Source organism: Taurulus bubalis, assembly GCF_910589615.1.
Source record: "Taurulus bubalis genome assembly, chromosome: 19".
NCBI lineage: Eukaryota > Metazoa > Chordata > Actinopteri > Perciformes > Cottidae > Taurulus > Taurulus bubalis.
This window is the reverse complement of record NC_136607.1, coordinates 13,531,576-13,547,801: the sequence shown is the minus strand read 5'-3', so window position 1 is coordinate 13,547,801 and position 16,226 is coordinate 13,531,576. Positions and strand designations below refer to the sequence as shown.

The window sequence follows — 16,226 nt, the reverse complement described above, 5'->3', positions numbered from 1 at the left end:
AAGAATATTTAAACTATGTATTGAATTCTTGTAAAGTTATAAGGTGGTGTGCAATTCCACTGGACAAAGCCACTTGACTTAATTTGATGTATTTTGCATACAGGCTAAAGGGGCGAGGTTATCACTGGTAGTAAAGCCTCCACACAGCTTAAGGTAAAATTTCACTATTATTTCTGTCGTCATTTAACTATTTTCCGAGAAACTGCATTTAGCAAGACTCTCTGGCATTTAATACAATTTATGATTAATGGCTCTATGATAACATAAGTGATATCCGCTGAAATAGTAGCTCAAAGTAGAAGTGATAAATTGTGACATCTTGTGATTTTTGGAGCATTTGGTTATCAAAAGAAGTGCAACTGTGTGAGTGGTACCACTTTATGTCCAGTGTTTTTTTATTGGCCAGTATTCCTCCAATGTATAAAATGTTCGTTTTTTTATTGGATCATAAGATCATTTTATTCGATGTCAAGTCTCCAAAGGTGCATTGCAATATCAATCAATTTTTTTACTATGCTTTTCCAAAATTCATTAAGTTAATAAAATGTGACCAGCTGCGGCAATGTGCTCTTTTTCCTTTTTTGGTTCATATTTACATATTTGAAATGTTAATGCCAGCATAAAATATTAAAAAATGTTGGTAAAAAGAAATTGCTGTTTTATTGCGTATATTCAATGTATTTGAAGAATTTACACCAGTGAGCCAATTCCCACAATGCGGTGAACCTGCTGAGTATACCAACCACTGCTCATTTAAAATGCAACTACACAACAGGTTTCATAAACTTCCTTAATTGATGTGCCTCAAATCACAAGTTGCTGCTTGGTGAAGATGCAGCACTCCCTTAAAACAAACGTTTTGAATAAAAGGGTTCATGCTTTCTTCAAGTCCATGCGAGAGCAACTGGGCGCACTCGAGAGAGAGTGAAAGAGAACAGATAATATAAGGTCCCTCTTCCTAATAATTTCAGGAATTTCATTATTTCCTTAGAAAATATTTGTCCAGAGTTTTTGGACATGCATGAGGGTGGGGGTGAGAGGGGTTTGATGGTGAAATAATTGAGTCAGCAATGAAGAAGAACAGTAGTTCTACTGTAGGGTCAGAACCTACAGTAACTAATCTGAGTTCAATTATTCTAAAGCCCCTCGGTCCTGCTGGATTGACAAATGGGGAGACTTTCAGAGCAAGAGCAGACAGTCTTAGAATAATTGATTAAAGAAGCATGTGCACATATGATTGGTCATGTGCATGATTTCAGACACTGGCAAAGCTTTGGTAAAGGCTTTGGTTGCAACTTTAGGAAGCTCTAGCCCAATGGTTTCATTGTGAGGGTGTTAATCGTCAGCGCAGTTTGGGCCTCTGACTTTCGATCTGTCTATTCACATCTTGCTCAAACCTCCTCGCCAATTATCCTTTACCCCTCCCCCGGTCTCTCTATCTCTCTCTCTCAACCCTCAACTATTTCACCATCCCTTAGTCCCTGTTCCCCTCTCTTGCCTCCCATCAAACATCTTTTTTTTGCCAAGATGAGCCACTTGGGAAAGACAGGATTTTCCATGCATTTAAAACCACACCACTTTTTGGACATTTCCTGGGGAAAAAAATCTTTAAAGACTTACAAAAACAAAGTGAGAAAAAGACATTTGAGAGAGAGAGAGAGAGAGAGAGAGAGAGAGAGAGAGAATTGGGAGAGAGAGAGAGAGAGAGAGAGAGAGAGAGAGAAGGTGAGGTGAAATCAAGCTTCGCTAAATTTAAGCATCTCTGGAGGGCATCTGTTGGAGATTCAGGGGTGCGTAAAGCAGCTCAAACTGCCGTGTTAATGTTATTATATCTGATACATATTAAATGGAGGATTATGACCTCATACATTTACACTCCATACATAATTCATACAAGCCCATAAATTTGTCTTGTATACATGTGTCTGGGGCAGCATAGTGTGAAAGCAGGGGTAAGCTGGCATGGCATTGACGTTCTCACGGCCAAGAACACTTTTAAAATTGGAGGGGGCCCTCGGCTCCTCTGTCATCGAGTCGGTCAACACCACAACCCCTAAACTCATCATTCATCTCTGCCTTTATTACTATACTTGCACTCTCCTCTTTAACCTTCCAACTTACTCGGCTGATTATTTGTTCCCCCTCCAAGTAAGAGACATGCATAGGAACCGTGTCAACGCTCAGATCCTGGGAATACTGCTGTGACTGCTCGTTGCTGTGAGAACAGTTTGAAAAGGAAGGATTTGGAGAAGTATGTAATGGACGATGGGGTGGTTTGATGGTGCCCAGTTTTCCCAGTTCCTAAAGTTTCCCTAGTTCAAAAATGGAAGATCTTAATATCTGATGTGAACACTATATCAGTCCTGGAAAAAGGTGTGTACCTATTCATTTGTGCCTTTCTTTACTTCTAAACCACAATGACCCCACCAAGGCATTATTGACTAAATTCCCCTGTAATATTTTCAAAAGACCAACTACAGTCTCTGTCGACTCATAGCAAGATGCCACTACCCTTCCTGCCTTGTGGCCCAAGTAAAACCCCTCCTTACTCCACTTTCCCCTCAATAACCTTGTTTAGCAGAAAGACGACTATCAGCCCCCATGCAAGCACAGGTGAAACCTCAGCAGCAGGTGCTTTATAAGTGTGCTATAGCTTTAAAGGGAAGTGCAAACTTCTGGTATTTACGCCCAAGCGCTCCATTATGTTTTATGGGACGGGGGCTTAAGGTTTAGACGACCAACTGTAAAACACCCAAGTCAAGGGCCCTGGAGATTAGCTCCCCACTCTGAGCTAAAATACAGCAGGGAGAGGGAGTGAAGGAAAGAGAAAGGGTGGTCCATCCATTAACCTGCCACAGTAAGAGGTATTGACTCAGTAAGGGGAGAAAGACAGAGGCCAAGGGAAAACAGATGACCTATTAGCCTCTGATAAAACCATGCCAAAATTTCATTTCCCAAAAACCTATTGAAGTCGAAATGGTATAATAGCCACCTTGCAAAGTGTGTGTATCCATCTTGCTTTAGTTTGGGAGGTCTTTAAAAAAAATAATAATAATAATAATAATTTCAGAAGCTCACAAAGCTTTCTGATATGATGGGATTTATCTTCTGTCAAGATGTTCGGATATTACATTGATCTTTTATTGACAGTCAAAGACACATATAAGCTTCTCAATCAACTGTTTCCGTGCTATTTGTTTGTTGCTTTTCTGCACACATCACATGAATTCACAGTGTGTACATTACAGCCACAATTACAGATGCCCTTAGCTGCAGACATAAGAATGTAAAGATAACATCAAATACTACCTAAACCATAAGAAGCGTCAAAACCAAGGGCTGTAAAAACAATGCAAAATATTTCCCTCAGCCAAATGAGGGAGGGAGAGGGGGGATTATTATCAATGGTATTTTCAGAGGAGAGATTGTTGCAGGACCACAGAGCTGCCTGTGTCCTGTGTTTGCCAGATTTTGGACAACCCTACACGTAAGTGGTAACAGGCGCAAACGCTGCAAAAATAAATGTAGTTCCTCACAACCATTGTTCCCCTGCATACGCGGTACATTGTTCACCCAGAATTCCATAATTAAGGAGGAATGTCAAACTGTTTGTAGTGCAGCTCTCTGCAAGTCTCTCCAGACATACCATAATCAAAGCAAAATAAGCAACCACTTGGGGAAATTATATCTAGTTTTTAGACTCAGAATTATCTTGTCCTTTTTTCTCTCTTTCTAGCATCCTTTCTTTCACACATCTTTCAAATGGTCGCAGGGAGGTTTGAACATTGCCACAGCAAGCGTTTTGCCAATGGCTGATGTCTATATTAAGTAGTTTGCCTGCCGCTTGATGAATTAGCTTCTAATGATGACTAAGCTGCAAGGGATGCGATGGGAATTATGGAAGCAACAGCAAACCCACCTGCCTTTACCCTCTGATGTTCTTAATTAGTCATTATTTAGCTATTTTGCGGTCATTTTAAACAACAGGATAGTGTCAAACAGACATCGCTTCCAGCTTAACTGTGATTGAAAACAGACTGGTTTCCTTGATTCATGCTATCAGATAGAAGCAAACAATCCCACACACTATTGGCCCACTAGATGTTCTCCCTTTCACTTGACCCCATATGACAGTGGCAAGAAATCCTGACAAACATCTGAATCACTGTCATTTTCTTCTCTTTTTCTGTCATAACCATTGAGACCCCCTGCATTGTCCGCAAAAATGTCTCATTCTACTGTATTAAGTTTCAATGTAGGAAACAAACAATCCTGCTATTGGAGGTCTGGCACAAACCTTATTACAGCAAATTCCGGAGATGTATTCTTCCTGCCAGCTTTTACTCATCATGTACAAGCCACAGTGGCATTACCACAAAAACAAAAATGTGCATGCATTTATGAAGGCCTCTGTATTCTCCCAAAGTGGCTGCATGAAACCACATAATCCCTTGCTTGACGTGCAGTCCATCTAGAAGATTCTTAAATGGTGGTGTTCATGTGCAAGTGAAATAAACTTTATTCACCATTTTTCCGGGAAAATTCTTTCAGGCGCCCACGTTTAGGGACCCATACCTGCCTCCCCAGGAAACATGGGAAACATCTGTGGTTTCCTGGAGAGTGGTATGTTCTTTAAATAATTTCCATTGCTACAAGCCAAATTCATACTGGACTCTCTTTTCTGACCTCTAATTGCCCTTACACTTTGTTTAGAATATCACTCTTTCCAAAAAAAAAAAGCCCTCTCCAATCAAGCCAGCATTACTAGATGATTGGGTATAGCAGACAGAGTAGAAAAAGGTGGGGGGAGTTGTTGAAAATTTGATACAAAAATGAATAGTCTGGCTTGCGTACTTGCTACTAGAAAAGTAATCAGGTTGCGTTTGTTTTGCCTTGCTTAAGTGTGGAACACTGATTGAACCGGGCCAAGGCTAGATTGGACTAGCTTCTCCCGGAGGATTTCCCAGGCCACACAGGCTGGGAGTTATGTTACACTCAGCTTCAGCCTAAATGGTCAGGAAACAGAAGGACGAGACATTAAAACCTCCCTCCAGTGACACATGTATGGAAAGATTTGTTTTGGGATTTATTCGAGACTTGTGAGGCCATGGTGTGGAGTTGGTTTACCAAAATTATCATGTCAACCAAAAAATGAATCAATTTAAGTGAGGAATGTTGTGGGTGGTTAAAGCTTTTTGGTTAATTTATGTCTTGTGTTCATTACACAATTACCAAAGAGTCTTACCATTCCTACAAACATGGTTACATGCAAAATGTGAACAGAGTGATCTTACTTGTGTGGAGAGGAACGGTTGAAGCACGTCTTGGTCACATCCGTCACATTGGGGTTGCAGCAGTCGCCAAGGTCATAGAAGAAGTTCTCCCAGTTACATTCAGGGTCACATACACCATTTCCCTGCTTGTGCTCAGGGCAACGGCTCCGATGGCTAGACATGCAGTCACCTGCATCAAACCCCGTCAGCGGATGATTGCATTCTGGGTCACAGGCATCATCACCAACTTTGCTGATATCACAGTTAGCTAGGATCAAGCGGTTTCGAAGGGAGGAATTGGTCACGTTGTGGATGCTAAGCTCCCAGGTGATGTTGTAGGGGTTAAAGGCATCATTTAGCTGCTGGTGCTGCAGGCTGATCTGGTGGTCTGATACAGTTGGCTTCATCCGAGCATCGTCCCAAACATTTATTACGCGATATCGTACTTTCTTGGGTCGACGGAAGTTCCAAAGGTGGTTGTAGTTTTTGATGACCTCAACATTGTCGCAGACAGTTTGACCACAAGTTGGAGGGTCCAGCGTTGTGTCCAATAATCCCTCAGAATTGACCACTCCACCACCACCCAGAAACCCTAACCGCCCACCTACCCCCTGCTCAGGCTGAGGAAAGCTACCATCTTTTACAGTCAGCCACTTCCGGCCTGGGTGCTCAAATGTTTCACGTATGACCAGTTGAGGTAGATCTTGGGGGTCCTCGTGGCCTTGCATATGCCTGACAATGTGGCTCTGCCCTCTGGCCTGCCTCCATAGGCCCACCCTCTCCACTGCCCCTCTGTAATTATGATTCAGTGCATTCCCCCCAATCATCAGCACTTTGCACTTTTTGGTCAAATGGCTAAAGACATCGCCCGATTGCTCCCGACTGACACCCACTTGGGCGCCATTGAAAAAGAGCTTCATGTACACGCCATCATATGTGACTGCAACATGTGCCCATTGGTTGGGTACATAGGGAGCGTTAGAGTGGATGGAGGTCACTTTGTGGGCACGGTCAGTTTTAAGGGAGAAGAAAAGGCGAGGGTCACGATTCCCGTGTTCACTAACCGCCTGGATGCCAAGCAGCCAGCCTCTGTCACTGGAGGCGTAGAAGCATTTGTCGTAGAGCCCTGGAGAGAGAATGGAAAAAAAGTCAGTTAATATGTGCATGCCTTTATTTCCAAGTGGGAATGTGGACATGAACATGGGAGAAAATCATCATCTATAATAAAAACATCAGTCACCTGTAAGGGATGCTGATACCTTACTCACACATTTAGACTCTTTTCAATAATGTCATGATTTTGCAATATTCACAAGCCACATGAATAAGATCCTTCATGTTGACTGTATGTCAATTAGACTCCAATGTATACATTTTAAACACTCTATAGATTTTCAGAGGCACTAAAAAGGTAGTTGCGATGAGGGAACAGATATGAAATCTATGATATACAGTATAATTTCTGAGTGTGTGTTGTCCTGGAAATTGGGTTGAAGTGCATGTTTAACTAAGGGAGACCCCATGAAAATCTCTCTGTATAGGCATCTTATGAACACTGAGCGCATTTAAAGACGTTCGTGTGAATGTCCCTTGCCAGTGGGTTAGCCAGAAAAGGCTAGTTTTCAGCTAAAGCCTGTTTTTGTAGAGGCACCAAAACACCTTTTTCCTGTTTCACTTGGACCGTGTATGTCAGCTTCAGCATGGTAATGTGTTTTCACTTCTTAGGGGATCTCTGAATGTTAACTGTTTGTTTGTTTAGTTGCTCGTTGAGGTACATGTGTGCAGGCCCACAAGTTCATGTCTGTGCGTGTGTGTTTTTTAAATGCATGTTCGGGACTATGTGCATATATCCATAGGGCCCAGTCAAAGTGTGCAAAGATTCCAAAGCACCTTAACGTGCCTCACAAGGTCCATCTCAGCATGTGAAAGTCTGTGTGTGATTTTGGGGAAAGAGCAAGACTTCACTCTTTTCAGAAGAATACATTCCTGGGATTTGCTAACATCAGGGTAGTACTTCTACCCATAAGCTTTCTGGGAATTCTATCTATCCACACAGAGACACTCAATCTGTGAGCTGTACACCCAGTCCATATTGGGTGTCCTTTACAGTTCGAGGATCTGTACATCAAATGCCAGTAAATACCCTTCTTATTTCTTCTCTGTTGACTTTAGTATGGTCTAAAATTATAAACTGATCAGGCTAGTGATGATTACATCTTTGCCTCAATGCACTTGCCCACTGAAATGCCTTTGTGCCCCATCGATTAGGCTACCTGAGACTGCAATAAGTGTCTGGCTAATGGTGATTGCACATACATCTTGCTAACTTTGACCTGTTTCTAATTAGATGCACATTCCAGTATGCGTTCATTAAACTTGGTATTCCAATGGACCGATCTTCAAAGGACGAGGGTTGGGTTCAGCGTCAAGGTCAGTCCTTTGGCGGATGACGTTTTCAGCCTTTCCACTACACTGGAAGGAAAAAGCCTTCCATCTGTCAGCTAGTGCACTCAAGGCTAAAAGGTGTGCTAAAATGCTCGTAGGGCTCCTAGTGTAAACAGCTGTCATAATTCTGCCATGCTCAATTAATCTAACACACTACACTTTTCCAGACCCTGCACTGCGACTCTTTTGGCTCACACAAACATGCACACACACACACACACACACACACACACACACACACACACACACACACACACTTATACACACACACTTATACAGACATGCATACATGCTGATAAAAAAATACACAAACTTTCATGCACATAGACAAATTACAAAGTACACATTTGTGTCTTCTCAGAAACACACACACAGAAGGGATTTGCATGTGCACACGCTACGGTAGAGAGCTGTTCCTGTCAGGTTCAAAGGCAACCTTCCTCACACTTGCCATTTGTCTTCTTCCAAGAAAAACAAACTCAGGAAAAAAGTAAAAAGAAAGAAAGAAAAATATCAAACGGACTTGATAAAAAGCAGGGAGGAAGGGAACAATGAAGACTCCGTTTACTTTTTAGCTGTTCTAGTTCTGAAAGGTCAAAGAAAGGCACTTTCATGGTCATACTAAAGTGACCGCCACGGCCATTCCTCTGAGGAGACAATGGAAAATTCCATTGATATTCTAAAAACAAACTTAACAGACTAAACAAACATAACAAGGATATCGATTTAAAAAATGTCATCACAACCCTTGAAAACACTTGACTTTCAACATTTGACTCGGCTGTCAAGTTTCACTCTAAAGGAACTAAACTAAATGCTGGTTTTGATGAGTCATAAATAATCTAAACGGTTGCACTTAGTGTTTTTGAGTCAGATGATTTAAATTAAAACCACACTACTACACTGTAACTTATAATGTGACACTGTCATCACACCATGTGAGGACATTAATCTTGATTTTGCACTACTGAACAAAACTTTTCCGTCAGCCACAGTCCATGGCCATGATACTAAAACTAAGAAGACTGTGAGGATGTTACCAGTTGAGATGATGACAGAGGAGCAAACGTGTTGCACTCGAGGCTCAACCCCTCTTCAAACTCTAACCACTTCGTCATCAAGGTTATTCATCTTTCTCTTAGTCTCCCAGTTACATTTGATGATAATGAGGCAGTAGCCACAAAAACAAAGGTCTAGAAGAGCTGAATTAGTAGTTTTTACTTATTTTTGTGTGTATTTTCACACTATGTGATTGTACCACAATATATCTGTTATCGCAGGAATTCTCTGCTGAGGTCTGCAAATAATTGTCCCAAGAAGGTCATGGAAGAGAGCGTTCGTCCCTCTTGTGATTTATTTACCTCTTCTTTTGATGCGGGACAACCCAACATGACCTGGATACAAAGATCACAACACAGTGTGCAAAAAATGTGGACATAGAACGTGATGTTCTGTGTGTGTGTTTAAATGTTTTTTAACCTGGTATTAATTTCGACCACATGTAGCTGTCACACACACAGGAAACTTTATTTACCCCGAGAAGTATTGTAGTGCAAAGAGGACAAGATAATCCCCACTTATATTTGATGATGGATTGATCACTCATCTGTGGCGAATAACGTAATATCTTTTGATCTCTGAACATTCTTTTTTCACCCAAAAAGTGATCCAACTCTACCTCTCCAAGGATCATAGAAAAATCGGTTAACTCCAATTAAATATATTTGTACTCGCACAAAAAAGCACTTGTTTTTAAACAAGTACATATCATCACTGTTAAATACAACTTTATGTACATGTATTTGTGTAACTTAAGTTTGGCATGTTTCAGCTGTATGTCTATATTTTGTTTATGTACATTGAGGGCAACGGAAACTAGTCATATCCCTTGTATGTGTGCATTACTTAGCCAGTAAAGCTGATTATGATTCTTAAACAACTTTAGTCCATTATTTAAACACATTTAAGTACATACTAATGCAACTTGTATAGTCTGCAGCTTGAAGTCTCTTTCTTATATTTTCTAATGAATTGATCAGTTACAATCCTCTCATCCTCTCAATTGTTACAAAATGAAGGTATTCCACAGAGTTGTAAGAATTGTGTATGCAAGACACAACTCAGCAAAAAAGACGAGAAAGAGACAGAATCTCAGTAAAAATCACAGTAAATCAGTAAATCACAGTAAAAAAAAAACAGCTGCTGCAAACAACACTGTGCTGGTATCAAAACAAGCGGATGGAGCATTTTGAGGGGCACTGGGATTTTTGAGGCCTAAATTGGATTTAAAAGATTAGGCTTTATTGAATTTGTTTGATCATCATATTTGTTCTCTTGAGGTCCCCTCTCTGATACCCTGGGGGAGTGTGATGGGTGCAAATCTTAAAAAATTAACACACAAGATTATACATGGATGGTAATCTCTAATAGGGGGAAGCCAATGCAAAAAAAATGGGGGCGGGGTGCCACAACAACACCTTTACAAAATAATGTGATCTAATACCACATCTGTAAAGCCTATAATGTTCATTTTGTGATAAGATTGGTCAACTATATAGTCAATATGGGGGCCATAGTGTTGTTTTTGTACTGGATTGCATAATACTGTACAGATGTTCCTGTTATTGTGTCCGTCCCGTAAATCTAGGAGTCACTCAGGTCACAACAGACGCTCTCACCCCCTCTACCCCAGTTTGAGACTCTGACAAGGGATTGGTTTTGCAGTGCATGCCCCTGCCAACTGGCTAGCACCACCTAAAAGTGTAATGTATCTCAATACACACACACACACACACACACACACACACACACACACTCTCTCTCACACAGACGCACACACACACACACACACACACACACACACACACACACACACACACACACACACACACACACACACACACACAGTAAGAGTGGGGGGGAGGACAGATAGATAGAAAATAAAAGGACCATGTAAATGTATTCATCTAAGTGGTGTAGTTAAGTCTCCAAACGTGCAGACTGGCGTACGGGTGGCTAAGGAGGACTGAGTTCAATTCAGTTCAGTTCAGTTCAAAGGCAGCCATCTGCACAAGTACACTGTAGCAGGCAATGAGTTGTGTATACAACGCTCCCTATCGGCAAGGAAAAGCATCAAAAAACGGTCTTATACTGTAATGCACAAAAGCGCTATTGGTCGAAACAGATGATGCAGAACAGTTTTAACACCTCTCCGGTGCTCCTTTACGCGTGGATGCAGGAGAAAAAGGAGCGCACACAGGAGACAACTACAAAGTGTCAAGCTTTCCTCTGAAGACAGGGATCTACTGAAGTGTGTGTGTGTGTGTGTGTGTGTGTGTGTCTGTCCTCCTCTGCGCATCAGTAGGTAGATGCAGCGTCACTGATTGGGCTTTAAATTAGAGCTCAGAATAACGCATGCTTTCGCACAATCGGCGTTTTGGAGAGACTGTTCGCCGACATAACACCATGAAAGCACACACATGAAAACACATTTTCAAAAGGGGGGACAGCCTGGGTCTCTCTGTCTTGTCCCGTAACTCCGGTAGCCAAAGGTGTCGATTTTGGGGGACACTCAAGCTTGCGGTTTGAGCCGCCAGCTCTGAGTGCACTCCTATAGGACAGACCTCTCCCGCTTTGTGCCTGACGTGACGTGCTCGCTCACAAAGTTTTGGCCATTACATCATAGTTTTAAAATAGCCCCGTCGGTTTAAAGAAATTACATTTTACGCACAGTGACATCAGCTGTCGGTCAAATGATGCAGTAGCCTATAGCTGCTGGCCGATCCCCTCACTTGTATGATCATAACCCACGGATCTCGTCAGTCTGAACAGGGGAAATTACGGGGAAATTAATTCGGAGAGTAAAAAAAAATCATTTTGCAGCGATTTCTCTCCATAAACTGGCAAACTTAAATGTGATCGAAATCTTCATTGATCCAATGCTTGCACTACCTACATTATCCACTGTACTTTTTAGAGCATTACATCATTGTCTAGTCTGATAGATGAACTCATTTTCAACTCGCTGAAACTGCATGTTGCTTTTGTTTTAGACTACACGACACTGGGATAAAATACCGCACATTCGCATGTTTAGTTCTCAATTTGAAATTTAAGTCGCTAGTTTTTAAGTTACACTTGTAAAAGGAGTTGGGTTGACAATATGATGGAGAATGTGGAGACTGTCCTACCTGCAATCACTGTGGGTGATCGTTGACCTCCCTCCGGTTTGATCCACATCTCAAGAGTGAAATTTCCTCTGGGTATCTCCACGCCAGGTTTCAGCCGTAGCTGATCTCCCCTGCCGGTAAAATAGACAGCTTTCCCCCGGTCTGGAGAGTTTTCCTCCGCCTGAGAAGAGCGCCGACGCTGGCGGAGCACCCGTCGCTCCAAGCCGGGCAACGAGCGTTTGCCCCGGGGCAGACGTGTGGCACAAGCCCCTGGGATGGTGGCTTTCGCCTCCCTAATGCGCACCAACTCCCTCTTGGATCTCCCCTTTCTCCGGACAGTCCCGCACTCTGATCCAAAACACAATATGAGAATCACCAGGCAAGACACCCAGGGAGATGTCCAAAGTTTCATTTTTCGGGAGAGGTAATGGCAAAAAAAATATTTAAAATAAGAGAGAGAAAAAAAAAAAAGAAACAACGGAATAACTACAAAAAAATATATGTCCACAATGTTCTCCTCTTTGGAATCCTCTCGAGTTGTTCCTTCTCTCTTACAGCTGTAGAATGTCAAACCGTAGAAACTGTCTAAATAAACCCATAAAGCTATGCTGTTTTTCCCTCTTTATATGCTAAGCCACGACCCCCTCTCTTAAGCAAAACTACTCTGGAGACATTCAGGGGACACAGGAATATTTGATTCATGTATGTGTTCCACGGTGCCTTTTCAATGGGTCCCATTTAGCCAAAGGGATGACTAATAAGTAATCAATCAAGAGGGGGGTCCGGCCGATGCCCCCCTCATCCCCTTTGGACGGTAGGAGTTACTCGCAGAAATCCACAGTTGTCCGCCAAGCTCTTGTCACACCTTTTTGTTGTTTCCTTATCCTACCCGTAAAACAGCATAAGAAATGGCACATATTATATTCCAAAGAAAAGTGACAACAAACCGACCTCTCATATTTATTACAGGAAACAAGAGGTAAAATTTGATTTGATTAAAAATGGAATTCAAACTTCCTCTTGCCTGTATGCCTGTACAAAAGTTGAAATGCACTATAATATCTGGAAAGGCGAAGGAGAGGAAGAGGACAGAGAGCTGCAGAAGTCAGCACCGCGGTCCTCACTGATTGCCTGGAGCAGATACACTTGGAGGAGTCGGAGCTCGCCGTCCGCTTTAGAGGCAGTTTCTCTCTAAGTCTTTTTAAGAACAACTCGTGTTTGAAATGTTCCGGGGCTGTGCTTATTTTTTTTTCAAAGTGGGAAGTCACACAGGTAGGCAACTCTCGCTGACGGCGATTCTCCCCTTGGCACTTATGATAGGATGGTGTTTACGGAGTTTGAAGGGCGTATATGTATCCCTCTAGCGGTTACAATTTAAACAATCCAGTATTTACATCAAGTCCTCAACACAGCACCACAGTCAAGGACTCGAAGAACATGAAATAATAATCATGATTCCAGTCCCCGTGGTTGATATTTGGTAACATTCCTCAAAATATATGCTACATGAAAAACCGGATTAGTACTCCTCAATACATGTTTAGTCCCCTGTATTGTATAATAAAGAGATTTTCTCAAATATGATTTCGGGATCAAAGCTTTTATTTTGTAATATTAATATAAATACAACAATAATTGCAGGCCTAATGAACAGGGATTAATATGCGAAGTTGAGGTACAATATATGTTGTGCAAAGACGAGCATTAGGTTACTCACGTGCGCCTGGGACATGGCAAAGTATGACGTAGTCTATAAAGGTAGACCTAACTGTCCCGTCAAAGTCATGTTTCCCATTAATGTCCTTTCAAAATAAAGTAAGCACTAGATCAAATAAGTAATGGGAGAACATTGACAAAGCCATGGCAGTTCTTGTCCTTTCTTTACTTAACCTAATTTGATGGATCATATGTCCTTTCTTCTTTCAATTTAAAAGCCAGGGTTTGAGGGTTTTAACCGCAAAATGGCAATAAGTGCACTTATGTGCATTTCCTACCTGTGCATGTTTTTTATTTTTTATCTGGCCAACTCATTTAACTCTAGTCTAAGTTTATAACGATGCACTATTGCCAAACAAGGATATTTTTCTTACCCAAAGGGATTTGAAAAATAAAAAAATCGTGGATTTGTAAGTTTTAGGTTGACTCACACAGCCTAATGTTTACTGACAAGTCAAGAGATGGATGTGTTTCAAAACCACACTCTCGACTAAAGTTCATAAGCTTTTGAGATTGGTGACAAAGCCTTCGTAAATCTCAGCTGCAGAGTGAAATGAAAACAATCCTTTGGTCAATGTTACTGTTACTCTGAAGATATTTTGACACAGAGCGGAGCGTGGCTTTACCTTTTAATGGTTTTCTATAGAGACAGTCGGTTGGAATGTCGGTGTTTCCTCTCTGTTCTCCCACGGTTGTGTGTTGTAAATGTGTGTTTAGACAGCCAAAACTTGCCACCTACCATAAAGGAAAGAGAGAACAAACATTCAATATTTGCTTTCTTTTTCATATGGTGTTGCGACTTTGGGCCACATATTTCCTTTTGTGTCTTGAGCGGGGGAAATCACATATTGAGAGGCGTTTGACCTTGGAAGCCGCTGGGAGCAGAGTTTCACATAGACCACACATTTAAATCTTGTCAAAGGAGACAGTGGATAACTTTGTGTGTCCAAACCTTCACATGTCAGGTTGTTAAACCCCATTCTCCCGTTAGTTGTGGTTGTGTGGCAACACTTTCATCTGTTTGAATGAGTTTTTGTTTGGGTCCTTGTCTCAAAGAATCCTGATTCCCATGAGATTGTTTGCTTTGATGCACACTTTGTGGTAAAACACATGCCCCCCCCCCCCCCCCCCCCCCCCCCCCCCCCCAACTAGGCCTTTATTTGTTCAGTTCAATACCGCTGCATCATATACTTGAAAGTGATTTAATGTTGTAATATATTGCAAGGGAACTTTCATCATACATAGTTAACACTAAAGGGAAATGGAAATGTGAACCCACGAAGGTACCAGAGTAACGTGACAGAAGGTGAAAGACATCTCTCGAGGCCTGTAATTACATTCTTCACTTCTCCACCTAGGATCAGACTATCACTCTCTCCCTGTCCATAAAGGAACATGAGTGCTGAAGATAGAAAAAGATGACCTAATGTCTTACAGTCACTTTCAGGTTGGTACACTATGTACAGACTGAAGGGGAACCCTGAAACATGCTCACAAAAAGGTCATTCGCCATCCTTCGGTTATGCCAGGAGATTGAGTGGAAGGGACCAATCAACATGCACAAAGTTGCCTCCCTGGCTCTACCATTTGTCGATAAAAGAGTGTCACAATATCTCTCCTTTTTAAAAACAGGCTTATTCCCAGTGTTTGGAAGACAACATCCCATCTTAACCTAATGACCCGTGACGGTTCAGGTCACGGAGCCCCTGTGCAATTTTGCAAATCCCACTGCAAATCTGAGTCAGTCCATGAAGCAGAATACATTGCATCCCTTAGAGACGGGCATGATGTTAGGCTCTGTCAGAGGTCAACGGTGAATAAAACACCACTGGACAGAGACAACCCTTTGATATTTTCAAATCAGGAAAAAGAGAAGGCTTAAAATAGGTATGCTACAGCAGCAGCAGCAACTAGTACATCTTGAAAAGATCATTATAAATCATTATTTTTATATTAAATGATAATATCTTTTTAATCCAATTGAAAATGCAAGAGACTCCCAATTACTTGAGTCACATTATCTGACCTTGTCATGCAACTGTCTGTCTGTCCAAACCTGTATCCATAGATGCATGACTGACATTTGGTATCGACTGATCTTTCACCATGTTTATATTCATATTTACTCAGAGTTGTAACAGTAAGTGACACCATCAGGATAATCCACATTCGCTGTCTGAATGCATTAACAGTTTTGGGCTTTTTTTCCCACGTTTGACCCAGAAAGATTACATCTGTGTTTTCTAAAAGTAACAGCTTGTGGGAGCGGTAAAATATGAGCAGAGCTCGGTAAATTAACATTCAACAGCAGGTTGGAGCAAAAATATGTGTACTTGATGGCTCTTTAAATTTAGTTTTGTTGATTTCATCAGTAGCAATGTGTTCAGAAAGTAAATTAACTTTGTTTAATTGCAAGTAGATTGCATAATCACCCTCACACTTTATCTCTGGCTGCATTGTGATGCTGCCATTGCTTTCCCTATCACTTTTGTTTAAAGAAAAGTGGTTGCAATATTGTACAATAATCCCACCACGTCAGACTGACTGTGGAGCAGTGCAAGTCAAATAGGAAAAAAACATTGTCCTATAATCCATTAATGCATCCAGCTTAATCTGTGACTGT

General features: G+C 41.6%; 1 protein-coding gene across 1 annotated transcript in view; it reads right to left on the bottom strand.

The window, feature by feature from the left end:
* pappaa (pregnancy-associated plasma protein A, pappalysin 1a) overlaps nucleotides 1–12,299 on the bottom strand; it is a gene marked incomplete at both ends in the record, with an annotated part of 76,257 nt that extends 63,958 nt beyond the window's left edge. Inside the window, 2 exons of the mRNA XM_079234681.1 lie at nucleotides 5,295–6,399; nucleotides 11,909–12,299. Coding sequence (XP_079090807.1) covers nucleotides 5,295–6,399; nucleotides 11,909–12,299 — 1,496 coding nt within the window. The remainder of the gene's footprint in view (nucleotides 1–5,294; nucleotides 6,400–11,908) is intronic.
* Between the last annotated feature and the right edge of the window lie 3,927 nt (nucleotides 12,300–16,226).